At 44.9% G+C, this 17,079-nt stretch overlaps 1 protein-coding gene across 2 annotated transcripts; it reads left to right on the top strand.

Moving 5' to 3' along the window:
- Positions 1-848: 848 nt before the first annotated feature.
- On the top strand, positions 849-15,884 carry Prok2 (prokineticin 2). Of its 2 annotated transcripts, XM_059256807.1 has the most exons (4): positions 849-1,029; positions 4,425-4,550; positions 12,760-12,822; positions 14,742-15,884. In XM_059256807.1, the coding sequence occupies exons 1-4, from the start codon at positions 937-939 to the stop codon at positions 14,844-14,846; spliced, it is 387 nt and encodes a 128-aa protein (XP_059112790.1). In that variant the 5' UTR covers positions 849-936; the 3' UTR covers positions 14,847-15,884. The 2 variants fall into 2 exon arrangements, with proteins under 2 accessions (XP_059112790.1, XP_059112791.1); XM_059256808.1 differs by lacking the exon at positions 12,760-12,822 and having other exon boundaries at positions 857-1,029.
- Positions 15,885-17,079: the final 1,195 nt, after the last annotated feature.

Genomic DNA, 17,079 nt, shown 5'->3' with positions numbered 1-17,079 from the left:
CTCATGGATTGACTAGACTCCAGTAGATACACATTAGTTATTGACCTGAACCAAAGACCTAGAGTTTCCTGGGTTGGAGAAAAGAACTGGGAGAGAGCCGCCTTCCCAGGGCCTCAGGCTGGCAGAACATGCTGGGAGTTCTCTTTTTCCCCTTGGCAGCATCCTGTTCTGCCCGAAGCTGGCTGGAAGCTGCCGAGGGGAGGGAACGCACGTGAGGGAAATCAGGGCGGAGAGGGTCAGGAACAGATGTGGGCACCAGGGGAAGTCATTTCAAAAAAGTAAATGAGGCTCCCACAGCTGGAGGGGCAGCCGAGGCCCTCCACTTCGCAAGGGATGGGGATTTGGGGTGTGCGTGGTGCTTTGTTTTTCCCCTTTTACTACACCTTTGTTTTTTTGGTTGTGGTGGGTCCTCTCTAAGTTGTGCCACTGCAGGACAGACAGAGACGGTGGCACTACCTGGCACGCACGGAGCGCTCCTTGTAGACATGCTGAACAAATGTGTACGAATACAGGACAGTTGTGACCGCCGCACCCGGCACGTCGTGGGCACCCTCTGCACATCTGTATAGCAAATGATGTGCCTCCGAGAGTGTGGGGGCTGAGCACGTGGAGCTCTGGAAAGCAGGACAGCGAAGGAGGAGGGTTTCTGAGACTACAAAAGCAACAGGAAGGCTGACTAGGGCTGGCGGCGCCCCGCGGGGGGCTCTGCCCGCGTGGCGCCTGTGCGCGTGGGGGCGCGGGGCACGTGCGCGTGTGCGCGTGGGGCGCGGGGTGTGTGTGCCCGCGCCGTGCCCCCCGCGTGCTACCGGGCGTGAGTCACCGCGGGGCTCGCCTTTATAACTGCCGCCAGGCTCGCGGCTCGGCAGAGCAGCCCGGCCACGCGTCCCCAACGTCCCTGATCGCGTGCCCCAACCGCCACCGTGTCCCCGGGGCGCCATGGGGGCCCCGCGCTGTGCCCCGCTACTGCTACTCCTGCTGCTGCCGCTGCTGCTCACGCCGCCCGCCGGGGATGCCGCGGTCATCACCGGGGTAAGCTGCCCGCGCACCTGTCGCTCCCGGATCGCCCCGGGGACACCAGGCCCGGGGTGTGTAGGCACCGGGAAGGGTGTGTCCTGTGTGACATTCTCCTGGATCGTCCTTTGGGCCCTTGGGAACGTGTCTTGCTCCCAAGGCAGGGGACAGTAAGGCGCACCGTGAAATTAAACTACCTCAGGAGCGCCTTCCTTACCTCTCCCTCCCGCACTCCTTGCGTTTGGTCTGCTGTTCTATTTAGTAGCTCAAAGAAGTTTCTTCCCTAGTGAGAAAGTTCTTTTCCAGGGGCTAGAAACCCTCACCCCAAAATCTGACCGCCCTTCCTTGAATTGCAAAAGAGCAAGACATACACCTCAAATTCCACAGCTCCCGGGTGGGCTTACCCTGTGAAGTCCCTTGGGCCGTAGCCACGTGTGAGCTTTGGAAAGCAACTGTGGGCTCTTCTTACTGGGTTCTGGGGCAGCTGCTCTTTTATTTTTATGTTATTTTTTATTTTTCCCCCTTCTTCACCGTGAAGTTCTCTTTACATAAATTGTCAAGTCTGATTCCTGATACCTCACTCCCAGGGCTTGGCGATGGAGCAGGCTGTCATTAGACATTGTTTAGACTCACAGAGAGCATCTCCATCACGTTTAGAAATAGCTCGTTTCTTCAACTCTCTGAGTTTTCTTTTTGTCTATCTAAAGAATGAGTTCACAGCACAACATTTCAGAAGTCTGTTTTAATAGCCCAGCAGAACCTTGGCTGCTGGCTGTTGTTTTACTCCTTAAAAAAAAAAAAAAAAAAAAAAAAAAAAAAAAAAAAAAAAAAAAAAAAAAAAAAAAAAGTTGCAAGCATATTTTTTCAGTGGATCTATTTATTTAAATCATTTTTAATATGTAAGAGTACGTTATTGGACTTTAATATAGATGTGTTTGGAACGATGACATACAGGCAATAAAATAACATGTCATTTAAAAGAAGGGCCATCGTGTTGAATAAATGAAGATTGATGTTCTCTGTGTTTCCTAGGGTACAGATTGCATTCTGAAAGCTCTGGGGCTATGACAGCATTGAGTTATGTCCCATAGATATTTGGTTTTATGCCTTGTGGTACTTATTAGAGCAGAGATTCTTAAAACCACTTACATAGCTTCAACCATAGCCAGTTGGTGTGCAGTGAACAAAAGTCTCTACAGTGTCTTTGTAACACATGCGAATGGAAACATGATTGGGTGGGTTTTCCCTCCTTCCCCTGCTGGTTCATTCTAAGTGTTTCCTAATCCTCTAAGCCCCAAGGTTCCTGGGCAGTGCAAGTGGGTTTTGTTCCATTCACAGGAGGACACTGTTTGCACGGCTCTGCAATGGGTTAAGAAGAATAAAGAGTACTAGGAAACAGCTGTCTAATTAAAAAGATATAAACTTATGCAATTCTCTGTAAATTTCCAACAACTGAAGCTTTTTGTTATGAAATGAAATTTTATCTCATTTCATGTTTATATGCTGGTGGGATTCGGGGGTGGGGGGAATTGGTGGTACAGTCATGTGGACTCTTGGGGTTTTTTTGTTGTTGCTAATTCAATGTTATGAAAAGAGTATTGGAAAAATTTTTCTCTAAAGCAACACAACAGTAAAGTGAAGTTAGGTTCCCCTGGCAGAAACCATCTGGATTCAAATGAAAAAGTCAGTTATTTATCTAGATATAGTGTGTACAGGGTGATAAACATCTAAGTGATTGATTGAATTTTAAAAGATTTTGGTCTGGCTTTTTTTATGGTCTTAGAAAGAGCTGCTGGGGCTTTAGAAGTTAGTCTTGTACATCTGTTAAAACACTGGTTGAAATACCCACCTTAAGTTTTTACTCCACACACACAAGCACAGTCTTTGAACTTGATATCTCCGTATAGATGTATTAAAACCATATTGCAGAAGATTGTTGAGTAGACCTAACATTTCAGGGCTATGATGGTCATGTTTGCATGATTTCTGGTGTCCAGACAAAAATTAAAAGGTGGGAATGTTTAAACATCATCCTATAACAAAAGAAGAAAAGCCACCCAAAGTTAAAGTTGTGGTTTTAAGCCTCTACTTATTTTGAACAACAAATGGATTGCTACACATTGCTGAAACAAAGCATCCCTTTTTTGTTGTTGTTGGCTCTGAGAAAGGGCTACAGTTCTTAAGATACATTTTCATGCAAATAAACGTGGGCTTCATTTATCTAGCACTGCATGGCAAGTCCTCCATGTTGATTCTTCCGCTGTATAGACTTGTAGTTTGTGTATGCGGGGTGTGGGGGTGGGGGGTGTACTTTGAGGAGTTACTGCTGCTGGTTGTATCTGTGCTGTCCTGTGCCTGTCCTCACCTGCTGGACCTTTGCGGCTAGTTTCCCATGTACACGTCTGCTGCTCCGAAGCCAGTCAGCTCCTTTCTGTGTGTCATTCACGTGAAAGACTAGTGGGAAGGGGCAAAAGTCTTGGTCTGTCCCTTCCCACCCTTGGACAGTTTATATTTTGAAAGAGGAAATGGTGAAAATCAGGGTGCCCATGCAGGAAGCATCTAGTCTCACAAAGCACAGGGCAAATGTTTGAAAGGGAAAATGAGCACTTCTAAATGTTACATTGGTGTCTTTACAGGTCTGCAGCACTTCGTGCCCAATTTAGAGACTATTTCCATCTCTTTTTTAAAACTAGGCCCCCTACATTCAGCAGCTAGTAGTCATAAAATCTTGTGATTTGATTTGTGTAGTTCCAAATGGCTGTGTATAGCACAGGGCCAGCGTAGACTCCTTCAATTTTAGCCATAAAGCACCAGAAGAAAGCCAAAGTGCTCTTCCCCCTCCTCTTTTCCTTCTTAATCCTGGGTTTCATCATACAGGAGCTCTTCAGTCTGTGGAAACATTCTAATCAATGTTGATTGTAGATGTATACAAGCAAATGGAGCTTATGGTTCTGTTTTATTAAAATCACCGCATTAGTATACATGCTGGGTGAGGTGTTCACACACACACACACACACACACACACACACACACACACACACGTATGGGCATGTGTGTGGAAGGCAGACATTAAGCACAGATGTTGTCCTCAGGTGCTATCCACCTTATTTTTTGAGACATGGTTTCTCACATGGCTTAGAATGCCCTAATTTGGCTAGACTGGTTGGCCACCAAGCCCCAAGGATCGGCCTGCCTCCATCTTCCCAGAGGTGGGATTGCAAGCGCGAGCCACCATGTCTGGCTTTACCTGTGGGCTCTGAGGATTGAACTCGTGTCCTCGTGCTTGGGTGGCGAGTACTTTACTGGCTGGGCATTTGGATAGTTAAAGAGGATTTTCCCCGCTAATTTTAGAGTTCCCCAGCCTGAGCCTTTCCCACTGTCTATATTTATCTGTTGGTTTATTTTGTTCCAGGCTTGCGACAAGGACTCCCAGTGTGGAGGAGGCATGTGCTGCGCTGTCAGTATCTGGGTGAAGAGCATACGGATCTGCACACCTATGGGCCAAGTGGGAGACAGCTGCCACCCCCTGACTCGGAAAGTTAGTATCTGTGCTGGGACTTCTGGTATACCTGCCTGCTGAGCAAGGCCTATATGATGGAAGACTCGGGTAGTTTGCTTGACATTGGAAGTCAGAGGACAAAACGGGGAGGCGGGGGAGAGCACTATTTCTCTCTTCTCTTCCCTTCCATCCCAATCACTGTTTCTATACCATTGCTCGCCTGACATTCAAAATAACCCATCAGCATAATTCCTAACATGTCAATGTACTCAGGTTTAAAACAGGCAAAGTAGATATTTTACTGGAACAGGCTTTGTAAAAATCAAAGTAAAGAGTTCTTGAAAAGACTCCATACTTGACCAGCTGATGGAGGAGTCAGTTAGCTTTGTGGGTTTTGTTTGTTGCGTTTTATTTTCAGACAATCGCCAATAACTAACTCACTTACTCTTGTATCTTAAATGTTCTATTTTGTTGGGTTTTGTTTGTTTGTTTTTGAGACAGCTTCTCGTGTAGTCTAGGTTGGCCTTGAGCTTCTGATTCTACTTTCTCCCCCAAAGTGTGGAGCTTATAGGTGTGTAGCACAGTGCCCAGCTAAAGTTTGGTATTCTAGACCTGTGAGATATGATTTTCATAACTTTGGAGATTTGTGACATTTAATTTTCTAACACCATTGCAGGGCGGCTCAATGTTATGGTAACCTAAAGAATTTTGAAAAGGTTATGGACCCTGAAAGGCAAGGCCACAGGCCTTCGAGGGTCAGACATGGCTTAGAGGCTGTGTTCCTATGAACTGCGGATTCTCCAACTGGAGGGCCAGTGCATTTCTGTTACATCAGGAGGTAGATAGATGGAAGGTGATCAGACAGTGTGTAGAACTGTGTCACTGTCCTTCACATGGAAAAAAAAATATCAACACAGTGTAGTGTCAAGCAAGTGGCAGCCCCTTCCTGCTATCTCTCTTCTTCCTCATTGTGCCCATCAAGCAAATTTGATCCAGAGGCAGTGGTCCAGGGCAGGTGGCTTCCTGGAGAAGGACCCTATACTCCTTTACAAAAGATGTAGCGTATTTTCAAATCAGACAGAATTCTACTGCTTTCTTTTTTTCCCCACATGTCTTTGGGTTTGAAGCTATGATGGAAGCCATCGTCCCTGTGATTCCAGCTGTCCCAGATAACACTCCGTATTTTCACCCACTCAGAGTGGACATAAGGAGATGAACTTGGGTAGCCTGTCAGGGAGGTGCACCTCAGTGTGGGGACCCCAGAGTTTGGCTTCTGTGCAGCCTGTCTGAAGGCTGTGTTCGCGGCCAGCTTTCCTGTGGTTGGTTGCCTTGTGAAATGCTTCCTGCTGCATTTGAACCATTCTTCCTGTAGTCTGACAGTGCAAGATTTCACTGTCATTTTTTAAACAGGACACACACCTTTTATTCCTGGACATTCTGAGATACAGCGGGCGTTACCGTTAGTCACCTGTCTGAACACCAGGCTTCTCAGGAGCAGGTGAGGCTGGCTCCGCTGCTTTGGACACTGAATCAGGTTTCTTCCTTACACCTATTGAGTCTTCTCTTGTGCACTGAAGCCATTGTCCCTAAGTAGCTTCCTGTTGCCTTATTGCTCTGAGAATCACGTATAGAACATACCTAAAAAAATAAAATGTGGCCTTTTGGTCTTGACAGTATCTACTCTCATGGGTCAGCTCGGATGAGCCATCCAGTCCGTATACACTGTTGTGTATGTCGCCCTTACCCAGTGTCTCACACCTGTACTGCATGTCTCGATTTGCTGTGCACTCAATACGACATTAAGCCCAGGTGAGGTCACACACAGACAGTCTGTGAGACTATACACAGCAACCTTTCCATCTTCCTGACACCCCCTTGCCTGTGGCCTGTGTGGCCTGGATTACTCCATTCCTCTACCCAAGTGAAATCAGATGTGGTCATCTGAGCATTTTTTTCTGAACGGAAAGCCAAGTGGCAGAGACAAGATGGCCACCAGGGTAAGCACTAAAAGTACAGGTGTGTAATTTGCGCCATGTGTGTATCCATGTGTACATGCTTCTTTGTTTGCCTGGGAATGTCCGCCATTGATGTTGGCTGCCTTCCTCACTCGGTGCCCGGCGTTTTACATAAGTGCTGAGGATCTGAACCTGCCTAGCTTGACAAGCAGCGTACAATCTCAGCCTTCTCCCCAGGTCCTTCCATTTGTTTTGTTTTGTTTTGTTTTTCAAAGACAGCATTAGCAGGGTGACAGTGGCTCACGCCTTTAATCCCAGTACTTGGGAGGCAGAGGCAGGAGGATCTCTGAGTTCCAGGCCAGCCTGGTCTACCAGGACAGCCAAGGCTACACAAAGAAATGCTGTCTTGAAAAACAAAACAAAACAAAAAACTCAAAATCAAAACAAACAAACAAACAAACAACAACAACAACAACAACAAAGCAAGAAGAAAGCATTTAATTGGACTTCCAGTTGCAGAGGGTCAGAGTCCATGATTGCAGAGTAAAGGCAGGAACAGCCGAGAGCTCAGAGCTCGAACCATAAGCAGGAGGCAGAGACTGCCCAGGGAACAGTCTTTTGAAACCTCAAGTCCATCCCCAGTGACATACCTCCAACAAAGGTACGTCTCCTAATCCTCCCCAAACAGGAGACCAAGTATTCAGATGTCTGAACCTATGGTGATCATTCTTATCCAAACCACTACAGACAGCTTCGTGCTGTGGGCCGGTCAACAGAATGTCTGCTTTGCTGGGCAGAAACTTGGCCCATAATTCCAGGCATCAATTCTTGTTTTCTCTACTTTTGAATTTGATGATTTACTGTGTTAGTATTTCTAGTATTTCTTTCTTACTCCTCATTGGCATATCTCTTTTTTCTAGTGGGATTTACTCATGTTCTTAATGATAGTATTTACTAAATTCTCTCTCTTTGGGTATAGGATTCTCTCAAGCATCTTTTGTATTTTTGGTTTAGTGGTGGCCATGAGTTCCCTTGATCTATTTTTACCACAGAAGGTACATACTTATCCCTTGTGAAGGACAGCCTTGCTGGGTACAACAATCTTGGTTGGTAGTTATTTTCATTCAGGACCTGAAATACATCATCCCATGCCTTCCTGCCATTTAGAGTTCCTTCTGAGAAGTCTGCTGTTTGTCTAATATATTTGCCTCTAAATGTTACTTGACATTTCCTTCTAGCAGATTTTAATATTCTTTTTGTCCTACACTTTTAACAGCTTAGCTGTGCTATGTCATGGTGACATACTTCTGTGGTTATGTGTGTTTAAGTTTCTAAATGCGTCTTGTACCTGGATGTCTATGTCTCTCTCAAAATTTGGGGAACTTTCTGCTGTTATTTTTCTGAGAAGGTTTTCTATGCCCCCAACCTGTAACTCTTCTTCCTCATGTGTGCCAATAATCTAAATATTTGAGTTTTTAAGAGTATCCCAAGGTTCCTGCATATTCTCTCTCTCTCTCTCTCTCTCTCTCTCTCTCTCTCTCTCTCTCTCTCTCACACACACACACACACACACACACACACACATATATCTTTTGTTCTTTCTTTCTGACACTAACAATCCAAATGATGTGTCTTCAAGCTCTGTCTTTTTTTCTTCTGCTTGGTCTAACACTACCGAGGCTGCCAAGTAATGTTTCTATCTGACCCGCAGAACATGTTGTTTCCTCCAAGACGCCTGTCGGTTCTCCTTCAGATCCTGTGTTGGCCTTCCTTAATTCACTTAGCTGCCTGTGATTTTTCATTAATCTTGTATTTCTGTTGAGAATGGTTCATCTGCTGGGATGGGTATCTTTTGGGACATCATGTGACAGGCTCCTTAGTGGCTTCCTTTTGAAAGTGTGTCTTGGGAGGTCTCAGTCCTGGAGTTTGATTGATCGGAGGCATGAATTCTCTCATCCTTATAATAATCTCCAAGGCTAATCTTCCGCCAAGGTTCTTCCTCACAAGACCCCAATATAGGCAAAAGCTAAAATTAGAAAGAGGCTAGCTGAGTGCTCAAGTGGGCAGGGCAGGGCGGGGCTGGGGCAGGGACTTTCTTGCTATTTTTGATATTTAAAAAGCAACCGAGTTTTGTTTCCATGATTAACTTGAAGTTCCTGCTTGCTGTAATGCCAGTTCTGAATGCAAGTGAGACAACCTTCTCTCACACCCCTGCTTGTGCCCCTGCAGTTCCTCTTGATGGCAGGGCAAATAAAGAAACCTAGGAGTAACTGTGGTTTTATAGTGAAGCCAAGTGGTAAACCGACAGAATTGCTCAAGACAAGATTCATGTCAGGTTTACCTTCCCCCATGGAGATGTCGCCATGAAATGTATTTCTAGAACTCAATTTTTATGACATCCTATATGCTTCTCTCCTATCCTGGAAAATTTGAAAGGTCATTTTGATGAGCTATTTTCAGGGTCGGTGCTGAAGCTGGTAATCTTGGTGAAGATTAAGTCAATGTAGTCTAGAAAAGTGTAGTTCTTCTAGAATGTTCTCGGCTATGTTGTCCCCAAGATAAGTAAAGAAAAATGTTTCTATAAATATGCCCTGATGAACATTACAGTACAGTTTTTCATTTCTACTCAAGTTCAGTGATGGTTTCTTAGTAATTTGTAAAAATATAGATCCTTTATGGAAAAATTCTTTCTCTTACTTCAGATTGGCATAGTTAGTAGCCCCTAAATCTGACTTTTGAATGAAAAGAGCGATATTTGAGATGAAGCCAGAGCCGTAGGTGGAGACAGGCAGTTCTGAGGTCAGGTCCCTTCTTTATCTCAAGTACGTCCATTGGCTTGTGGACTTACAGTTGGTGTTAGACTATCATTTAAAAGTTCAGAGGTTTTTATTTTATATTTGATGATTCAAAGTGGAATAAAACAGTGGGACTTGATTGCACATGCCTATAATCTCAGCACTTGGGGCCCCGAGGCAGGTGGATCCCAGGTTCAAGGTCAGCCTAGGTTAGGGAGTGAGTCCCTAGGGCAGTAGCTGAGGGTTAGAGCGAGTTCCTCATGTAACCAAGGACCTGAGTTCAATCCCAAGCACCACCCAAAGCAAAATAAACAAGGAAGCAAAGAGCTCAAAACATTGGTTTACCTGGAGAAAGCACATTTTATAGGAAACAATGGTTTTAATTGGCGTCATTTTTAATGCTTCGAGTGACTCATGAAATCATGTCTTTAGAAAACACTGTTTTAAAAACACACTATTTCGATTTCTAGTAAATTAAACGTTGTGGTTTTCACTAGATTGTAGTCTTCATAATTTGAAAAACAAGAGTACTAAACAGGAGGATTTTTATGCCAGGTTTTCTATTCGATTTGATGAATATAATTAGTACTTGATTTTTTTATTTTTTTACTGTTTTACTATTTTATTTGTTTTTTATTTATTAATTTAAAGAGCTGTTCTGATCTCATCCACCCTCTGGTTTGCTTGTACTGGAACTAAACACAGAGCCTTGTCCATGCTAGGCAAGTGCTTTCCCACTGAGCCGCACACCCAGCTCCAGTCCGCTTTGTATGTGTGTCTCTAGTATATGTTTTCGTAGGTGTGTGCGAACATGCGTGCGCATGTTGAGGACAGGGGTCGATGTTGCTGTCTTCCTCATTAAATTTACACCTCATTGTTGGAGACAGGGGCTGTCATTGAACCTGGAGCTCAGGGTTTAGCTGGGCTGGCTGGCAGGTGTTTATCAGTCATGCAGCTGTCTCCAGCGTTTCAGTGCTTGGGTTACAGATATACACTACGCCTGGCTTTCATGTGGATGCTGGGATGAGAACTCAGGTCCTTACGCAAGCACTTAATTGACTGAGCCATTTCCCCACCCCCACCCACTTTTATGTACACATTTTAACAAAATTTTCTTCCTTTCCTTTTTCTTTACTCTCCTCCCTCTCTCTCCATTTCTGTCTCTATTTCTCTTTCATTTCTCAATTGTCTCTTACTATGTAGAATTTATACCTTCTACCTCCTGAATATTGAGATTATAGTATAGGTGTGCATCACCACACTCAGCTACAATTTTTTAAATTTCACTTTAAAACTTGGCCTGTACATTACTCTTTTCTGAAAGAAAAAAAATACAATTTGAGTCTTGCTAAAAAAGTTTTTGAAGATGTCAAACTTTATTAGTGATTCCTGTTTTGAAGCCAGGGTATGACGGAAGACTGTCAACATAACTTAAGGATGTGCTCTTGTCAAAGACCATAAGTGTATTTGCTAATGTTGAACAGTTGTAGTAGGACTAAAAGGTAACTAATGTGACTTAACAGTTGGATGGTTGGAGAGAACCGTGATTTCTTCATTCCTCCTCCTGTGGCCCTCAGGAGTCACTGATGCAGTGACCTCTTGGAGCAGCATCCTAGCTGTGGCTGCAGGCTCTCAGTTGGCAGTGTCCCGGGACAGAAACATACTGCAGTTTCACTCAGGGCTCTCAGTCTTCACCCTGTACCTAGTTTCTCCAGATGGTGGCATCTTGCAAAACTGGAGGACACTCAGTAACAGGTAGTCATGCAGTCAGGATAGAAAGCAGTTCCATTAACTATGGAGCCATGTTCCTCCCTCCCTCCTTCCCTCCCTCCCTCCCTCCCTTCTTACCCCGTGTGTGTGTGTGTGTGTGTGTGTGTGTGTGTGTGTGTGTGTGTGTGTGTTGTGTGTGTGTGTTTGTGTCTGTGTCTGTGTGTGTGTGTGTGACTGTGACTGGAGACTGAAGGCAGGACCTCACCCCTTAGGTAAGCACTCTGCCACTGAGCTATATACTCAGCCCCACATTTTCTTTTTACTTTGAAATAAGGTCTCATTACGTGGTCCAAGCTGGCCTTGAACTCACCATCCTCCTGCCCCAGTCCCCTATAGGATTTTACAGCTCTATGCTTCAGTTTTCCCTTTAAATGTACCACAAGCAGGTTAGAAGCACGCTCTTTCTGTCTTGGTGAGTTAAGAATTTGCTATTTGGAATTGTAGTCTGTAAGAAGTTGGTTCTCCACGGATGCTAAAGCAAGCTACCACCAAATTTGGGACTAGTAGTTAGAATGTAGATCGATGTAAACATTTCTTCACTCCAGGGATACCCATTTGCTTCATTTTCTGAGGCTTCTGAACCTAGAAGTGAATGGGCCCAGGGAGAAGCAGGCAAGAGTCTGCTGAATGGATGACTTCAGGACTCATGCTGTTTACCACTAGGGACTTCCAAAAGGAAAGGGAGAAAGAAAAGTGCTGTGAGCTTGGACTGCTTGAAAATGATGCTTGGAAGGAGAGATGCAGATTGGGTCTTGGTTTGCATGAGAAAAGGCAAGCACCAGGATGAGGGGCCCTGAAGTTCATAGGGGTGGGTCTGGATTGCTGTTCATGCAAAGGGCCTTTCCTTCTGGTTCACTGTTGTATCCTTCAATACCTAGAATAGGGGCTGGAGATAGTAGGTAGCATATCAACTTGAAACCCGCTTGCTGGATCCTGTGCATAACCCTTTGATGGGAAGATTATTTTGCACTTGCCTGGGACAAGCACAATGCCTTGAATATTGCTGCTGGCTGCTAGTTATTAGCTTCGGTACCATGTACATTTTGAGCTAGCTTACTGTTTACTGAGAGGGCTATCCTGGATATTTAGAAATTTAGTAATATTTCTAGCACCTACACACACACACACACACACACACACACACACACACACACACACACACCAATCCCAGCTGTGACAGATACAACTGGCTGAGTATTGCTGTGTGGACAGAATCATCCCTGGTAATTGAGAGCCACTGGTCCATATCAGACACTAAGGCTTGCCTTGGAGAAGTCTTGCAAAAACTCAGAGTCAGAATGGATTGCAAAGATCTCTGGTGGTCACATCCCACACTGCCCAGTTGTCATTGTCTAAGCTGGCCAAGCTATACCCAGCTGTTGGATGTGTTCTGAGAGGTAGCCACATCCCCCGCCCCCCCCCGCCCCCCCCCCCCCCCCCCCCCCCCGCACCTCTGCCTTATCCCAGCAGTCTTGACTCCCACAGTGGCAGAACCATTCTGAGCACACCATCTGCCCGAGCCCTACTGGCAGCGTGGTCGTGGCTGTGTATAGATGCCATGTTTAGCCCCCTTGGAAATAATCACTCATCCAAAAGGCAAAGGGCACCAGGGGAGCCTGGCTGTGTGCCCTGCTCTGCCTGGCGACCACACCACAAGTCCTGCCCTCTGTCGCTTCCCTCACTTCCCTTCGTGTTTATTGACGTCAGTCATCTCCCTGACCCATCCAGAGCCATGTTGCAAATGGAAGGCAGGAAAGAAGAAGGGCGAAGAGAAGAAAAAAGAAAAAGGAGGTAAGAAGAAAGAGAAAGCACACGGCCTCGCCGAGGGATACACCCAGGACTCCTGGTTTTTACTCTGTACATGAGCATTGGGTCCACCCTCTCGCCCCCTCAGGTCAACCCAGGAGTAAGGTTGGAATGGTTCTGCCACTGTCTGAAGATAGCCTTTTGCCTTTCTTTTTTAATTTATAAAGAAATATATTTTGAAAACATCTGGGTAATTGGTGTGGGGTGGCTTCTTTTGATAGGATAGACCAGAAATACATAGAAGGACAGCTAATAAAACATTTGAGTTGGAAACAGGGTTCACATTCTGTCTCTGTCTCTGTCTCTGTCTCTGTCTCTGTCTCTGTCTCTCTCTCCGGGGTCTTCCCCCAGGCTATTCTCCCATTCGTGATTCTCCTTTTCAGCATCCTGAGTGCTGCTGTTACGGGACTGAACCACCCAACCAGACCAGGGTGTTAACTGAGCTCCAGGCCCTGTACCTATGGGGTCGGGGGCGGTTTCCCTGTCTCTCCTTGTTCTAGAACTTTGGAAAGCATACATATTGTGAGTGCTAGCTGTCGGTCGACCTGCCTCAATCCAGTGCCACCGGTGGCTTGTACAGGGATTGTGGAGTGGCTTTGGGCACGAAGCAGGCCTTCCCCTCTGAGTCAGGCTGAGAGCCTCTGGGTGCAGTAGTTATACAAATTGATTTAGCTCTAGACATCCTCAGTGACTTAACTTTGGTCGCTATGTGTGAATGTATGAATTTCCGTATTCCTGACTGGCTATGGATTCATTCTTGTGCATTGGATCCATGTGGTCATACCTAGGCTTGCCTTTCCTTGTGGAGTTTACAGAGCAAGACACTTTAAAACAAGAACAAAATGGAGGGCTAGACAGAGATGGCCCATTCAATAACATGCTTGCCACAGAAGCATGAAGACCTGGGTTCTAGCCCCCAAAACCTCAGTACAAAAGCCAAGGGCAGCGCTGAGCTTCTGAAATCCCCACATTGAGGAGGAAAAGGCAAGTGGATCCTGGGACTCAGTGGATCCCGGGGCTCAGTGGCCAGCCAGCCTATTGGAATTGGCCAGCTCCAGTTTTATTAAAAGACCCTATTTCAAAATGGAAAAGAGATTGAAGAAGGAAGGCATTCAACATCCACCTCAGACCTCCACATGGACCCTGCATAAATTTCCATGCACACCCACACACGTGTGTATGCATAACACACACACACACACCACCACCACCACCACCACCACCACCACCACCACCAAAGTGAAAAAATGCAGAAGGCAAAAAGACTTGGTATTTCTGGTCCATCTATAGCCAAGCCTTCAGCTCCAGATGTGTGAAGTTGGGCTATTTGCTCATCTCTGCACTTCCATCTCTCATGTGCAAAACAGGTGTGAGTCTGCATTTGAAATCTTCACATGCTGATGGCAGGGACGGGAAATATGATGTGTATGTAAAGACCTCTGTGTATTGCCTATTGCGCGTTTAGTAACACAGATTAGGATCCAAGCATCCACAGAAAGGCTTCATTTGTTTTTATTTTTATTTTTGTAAGAGTGATGGGCAGATGGCTCAGTTGGTAAGAGTGCTTGTTCTGCAATCTCAAAGACCCTAGATCAAATCCCAGTGTGCACATAAAAAGGCAAGCATGGTGGGTGCTCAGTGCCTGTGACCCCAACACTGGGACAGGGGAGGGAGGGGGATAGAGATGGATGTACCTCAGGACCTGACTGGCCTGCCAGCCTAGTTGAAACAGCAAGCTTATCTTCAGCAAGCATGTTACTGAATATATATATATATATATATATATATATATATATGTATATATATATATGTACATATATATATACTATATATATTGTACTAAATAAATGAACAGGTAATTGAAAAATCAAACTTTTCTGACTCGGTCCCCTTTTCTCTTTTAGGTTCCATTTTGGGGGCGGAGAATGCATCACACTTGTCCTTGTCTGCCAGGCTTGGCATGTTTACGGACTTCTTTCAACCGGTTTATTTGTTTGGCCCGGAAGTGATCACTTTGAAGTAGGAACTTGAAGTGTGAATCTCCACTGCACAATGTCTGTCAAGTCTCACTTGTGATTGTGTCCCACAAAGAATACGCCAGAAAGAAATGCTCTCGCTTCCTCAACTTTCCAAGTAACATTTTGAAGTGACTTTTTTTTTTCTTTTTGAAGGAGAGTTTTGATTTTTGGATAGACTTATAAAGGGCAAAGCATTCTGGAATGGCTTCTCATTTCCCTGTTTATGTTTTGGCTTGACATTTTTTGAATGCCAATAACAACCACTTTCACAAATAGGAGAATAGGAGTAGGTGTTTCGCTGCAGAAACTTTTTTTGTGTGTCCTTTGCAAACCGTCTGCCCATCCTGCCCAGTGCACAGACACTCCCTCCCTCCCTCTTCAAAGACTCTGTGGCCCTCACTTTAGCCTAGAATTTTAAAGTGGGGTCTCTACAACCCTAGCCTACTGCCAGAGCCACTGCGGAGGCTCAGACAGCTAGCTCTAGACTTATTTGGAGGCAAGAAGATGCATTTGAACCAGACACTCCAGACAGCTCATTGGGAGTGGAATTTGGGAGTGCTTCTGGAACTTTGCTGTACCCATCTAGCCCGGCGGCTTTCAGTTGTACTGTTTAACTGGTGGTAGGACAAAGTTAATGGACACTGAAGGAATGTGGTCCATTTTTCTAGATTTGTTTGAGTGAAAGGTGTTTTCTCCCTAATGGAATATTACATTTCTTTTTTCATTTTTTTTTTTACTTGAAGCTCTTTTTTATTTTTAATCTTCTTGTTGGAGACATTCTAAAGAACGCCACTTGAGGAGGAAGCATTGGTTTTCATCTGGTACGACAGGAGTCATCATTTAAAAATCGGTGTTAAGTTATAATTTAAGCTTTTACTTGTAACCCAAAGGTCTATTGTAATGGATTTCCTGATATCTTGCCATTTGTACTGGTATCAATATTTCTATGTAAAAAATTCTGTATCAGAATAATGACAATACTGTATATCCTTTGATTTATTTTGATATTATATCCTTATTTTTGTCACAGTTGTCAACAGTTTTTATTACAAGCAGATTTCTATATAGCCCTCGTCCTAAAGTGGGCAGACACCCCAGAGCTGGTGAACTCACCCTAACACTGTGTGGATTTTCATTTCATTCAGGAGAGTTGTGTTTGTGTGAATTTCAAGGCAGCACAAAAATGAATAAATAAACCATGTGTACCCATCAAAAAGGCTTTGGAGAGTGAAGGAAAAAGTGACACCCAGAAGTGACTGTTAGCCAGGCTGGCCCTGCAGGTTTGCCCTGCAAAACCTGATGGAGTGCGCATGATGCATGGGCTAGGCTCTCACGGCATAGCAGTGCCAATGCGCTCTGGCCTTGAACAACTCCCTAAATGTTGTCGGTCCATGCTGCATCACAAATAAACAACATCTGAAACCTTAAGTTGAACTGACTACACATTTGCCCACGCCCACCCACCACCTGTTCCCCCAAAGTAGATAGCAGTTGTCCATTCCGTGGTGATTGGCTCAGTTAGGGCTTACACAGGTATGTTGGATATAATTTATCCCTCAGGCCAAAGTGTGGCACAATTGTGTGGGATCTGGGTGCACAAGTCGCCATAGCTTCTCAGAGAAGTGTTTTCCATTCACTTTTCACCGAAGGAAACATCCTTAGCAAGTCTATTGAAAACAAAATAAAAATCACTTGAACAAGGGGAACTGTGGGAAAGAAATGGGCGTGTCGGCAATTTGGCTAACGTTATTTTCACATAGCGTTCAAGACATTTTCCAATAAGTGGCAAAATGTAATTTTGATTTTCACCAATTAAAAGCTGAGACTATCCTTTATACAATCTTGCTCTTACGTTTATCAATCCAGTTCAAAAGGCTCATACCTAAAGGGACAGATGGCGTCTCAGGTGCCCAACCCAGAGGACCAAAATGTATAGAAAGTAAACAGGTGAGTTGGGCACTCGTTAGCACCTGCCGCCCCAGAGCCTTGCTCTCTCTCTCTCTCCCTCTCTTTGCCTGTTACTTTCATTGTGTCTACAATCACACACTACTTGGAGATTATTTTAATTGCCATCAAAACCAACACCTTTCCAATCACTGTCTCACAAACCTTGTACTCTCATTTCTCAGAAGGTAAATGTTCTTTAAGTATTGCTATTGTGTGTGTGTGTGTGTGCGCGTGCGTGTGAGTGTGTGCATGAGGAAGGGGAGAGGGGAAAGGCGAG

This window comes from Peromyscus eremicus, chromosome 3 (genome assembly GCF_949786415.1).
Source record: "Peromyscus eremicus chromosome 3, PerEre_H2_v1, whole genome shotgun sequence".
In the NCBI taxonomy this organism is placed as follows: domain Eukaryota; kingdom Metazoa; phylum Chordata; class Mammalia; order Rodentia; family Cricetidae; genus Peromyscus; species Peromyscus eremicus.
This window is presented reverse-complemented; position numbering and strand designations above follow the sequence as displayed.

Coding starts and splice junctions, on each gene's coding strand:
- Prok2 (XM_059256807.1), top strand. CDS start 937: ATGGGGGCCCCGCGCTGTGCCCCGCTACTGCTACTCCTGCTGCTGCCG. Junction 1,030..4,424: donor ATGCCGCGGTCATCACCGGG/GTAAGCTGCCCG, acceptor ATTTTGTTCCAG/GCTTGCGACAAGGACTCCCA. Junction 4,551..12,759: donor GCCACCCCCTGACTCGGAAA/GTTAGTATCTGT, acceptor TGACCCATCCAG/AGCCATGTTGCAAATGGAAG.